Genomic DNA, 2,774 nt, shown 5'->3' with positions numbered 1-2,774 from the left:
CAAACATCACACCACACCCCTCCCGCGTGCATGTGCCAAAAAAAAAATATATTTTGAAATACAAAATTAATATAGACATCCAGCCGTTCAACTCTCCCCCGCTCCATCGTTCTGTTCCCATCCATTCCCCTGTTCTTCTCGCACAGAAAACCTCTACTCCCCCTCGTCGGTTCCCGCATTTCTTCCTAATCCTTCAATCACTTCATGGCCACTATATTCCTAGGCAGTTCCCCCCGCGCCCTGATTCTCTTTGATACATAAGGCAGACCATTGGCACCACAAGTCCATCTCCCTCTCCCCCGAGCTCTACCTCCCTGCAAGGAATTATTTGGTAATGAACGAGGTGCAAAAGGAATAAGATCGTAATAGAGAAGAATAGTAAAAGTACAAAGAAGAAAAACCAAAAAATGCAAATGCCCGCTTAGAAACAAAGTAAAGACAACAGATGCTTAAAGAAATATGAGAAAAAAAAAAGGAAAAAAGAAATTGAGGGGAGGAGAGAACAGTAATAAAACATACATCATAAATTTTCCCTTTGGTAAAACAAACGAAGAGTTCATAGCCACAGGGAGTTTGTGTAAGAGAAATTTTAAGGTCAGCCTCCTTTTCAAGGTCGAGAAAAAATTCGCACCCCCCAAAGGAGTAAGTATTTCACGCGCACATGCACAATGAGCGTCAAAAAGTGTTTCGATCTCCTGCAGCAACAGCATCTGCGGTTCCAACCTCAGCAGGACGCCTCACTGCACTCTCAGCGTACACACGAGCTGCATCAGCTTGTAGCTTTTTGAATTCCAAAAAGCGCTGCATTTGGGCAGCACGGTCTTGATTTGTGGTACGCCAGAACGCAGCGGAGCTCTTATAGGATGGTGTTTCCTTCAACGACTTTTTCCTCTCAGCATCGGGGAGATCCACATTCTCTGCATTTTTCCCCTTCCCCAGAATCTTCAGGTCAGCCGATGCCGCAAGATTGTCAGCTGTTGGTGGAGAAGCATCATTCAACGTCGTTCCCTCTGCAGCTTTTGGGTCATCGTTCAGATATTTGTTGTAAGTGCTTCCTGGATACTGGTGCTCTGCGTATGCCTTGTCATCCAATCTGGTGTTGTCAAGCCTCCCAGCAGCAGTAAATGTGGCGTTCTTACCGTCTTCATCCGTGTTGTCCTCTTCAAGCGGCAACCAAACCACGCCTGTGCCGTACGGATGGGAATTGTACTTAAGGCGACGCGTGGAGCGGTCACGGATAGACGGAAAAAATTTTTGCTGAATATGTGGCTGTGACACCTGGTGACGATGATCAGCCACGTGGGGCTGTAGTGGAGAGTCAGCAGTCGTATTCTTTCTCTTGTTATCATACTCCTGCACGAGTCGACGCAGCCGATGAATCTGATCAGATGTTATTGATTTGCTCGAATCCCTTGCGTCGTGTTCGTCCGTAATGGCTTTTACGGTGTTCAGGACATGACGCAGATCTTCATCCGCTGAATGCGCCCGTGGTACCACCACCTCGGCTTCATTCGTTTTGCCCAATTCTCTTGCAACATCAAAGTCATCACGGGTGTCAACTGCACAATCCCGCGATGTCTTGTCCGCGTCGTCTGGGAGGCCCATCGCCCGAAGATTTTGTCGCCGTTGGCGCTCAGCCTTAATCCGCTCCTTGTTCTCAAGAATAAGAAGCTCCTGTAGGCGATCGCGGCGTCGTACTGGAACGGTCAGTGCCGCTCTCGCCATATCCCCACGTGTGCTTTGCAGTATTTCATCCGGTTGAAATTTGCAAGCATTCTTCGAGCTTGCCATCAGACTTCTTGCTCGAAGAGTTTGGTTAAGAGTGCGGAGATACAGTTCATCCCTGCTGCGCCCCTTCCCAGAAGCAAGCTTGATGCTGTCCGGGATACCTCGCATTTGCCCCCCAGTCTGCTTGCAGTAGGAGCACTGGCAGTACGCTTTACACTGGTCCCGAATCATATCGCGAACAGCCCTCTCCCACCAAACCTATATATTGACGCTGTGAGTGCAATAAGATTTACTTTACAAGGCGCAGCAACGTGTCGCAGTGTGCAACACAAATGATTTGCATAAGCACATGCATTGGAAAAAAACAAAAAAACAGGAAAAAAAAAAAAATAGGAAGCAAGAAAAAAAATGCAGCAAAAGAGAAAGTCTAACCATGCCGCGTCGCAGCGCCCAGACACGCATTGAAAAAGAAAAAAAAAAATAAAGCACGAGATGTCACCCGTTGAAGATCGACCCCTTTTTTTTTTTTTTTTCCATATTCCTTTGGCAGCACATACATCTGGCGCCACAATAAAAAAAAGAAAAAAAGAGAAAAATTCATCCATCTCATTGCTTTTTTTACATCAAAGACGCCTATACCATTACATACAAATATATATCTACACCCGTCTTTCAACGACCACCACAAACTCGAATAAAATAGGTACAGAAAAAAAAATTTGTTTTTGCTTTTGTTGGCGATGTTGGTAGTGTGGATGGCCAGGGAAAATAAATAAATAAAAAATATCTTGCTGATAATTATTCCTTGTCTTCCTTCACTTCTGTAAAAAAAAAAAAAAAAAAAAACGTTGTTTTTGTTTTTTTTCATACATGTGTATACATACGCATCCCCATGTTCGCACTGGCTAGTGGAACAAAGCAAAATATAAATTACTGCACACAGGGGGTTAATTTTATTTCCTCTTGGTTGCTGCAAATCATGCCCTGCCAAATTCTTTTCTCACTTGCCTTCTCCCTCTACAGACGTACAAACAGGCCCACTCGAA

At 45.0% G+C, this 2,774-nt stretch overlaps 1 protein-coding gene across 1 annotated transcript, besides 5 other annotated features; it reads right to left on the bottom strand.

Moving 5' to 3' along the window:
• Positions 1-2,774: a sequence feature (heterozygous, Esmeraldo-like haplotype).
• Positions 38-74: a sequence feature (AT_rich).
• Tc00.1047053509651.10 (hypothetical protein, conserved) lies at positions 676-1,959 on the bottom strand (the record flags this gene model as incomplete). The annotated part of the gene is made up of 1 exon (XM_797721.1): positions 676-1,959. The coding sequence occupies one exon, from the start codon at positions 1,957-1,959 to the stop codon at positions 676-678; it is 1,284 nt and encodes a 427-aa protein (XP_802814.1).
• Positions 2,087-2,137: a sequence feature (T-rich).
• Positions 2,494-2,515: a sequence feature (AT_rich).
• Positions 2,554-2,574: a microsatellite.

Source organism: Trypanosoma cruzi, genomic scaffold (genome assembly GCF_000209065.1).
Source record: "Trypanosoma cruzi strain CL Brener 1047053516331 genomic scaffold, whole genome shotgun sequence".
NCBI lineage: Eukaryota > Euglenozoa > Kinetoplastea > Trypanosomatida > Trypanosomatidae > Trypanosoma > Trypanosoma cruzi.
Note: the sequence above shows the minus strand (reverse complement) of the source record. Positions and strands in the feature narration are given on the sequence as shown.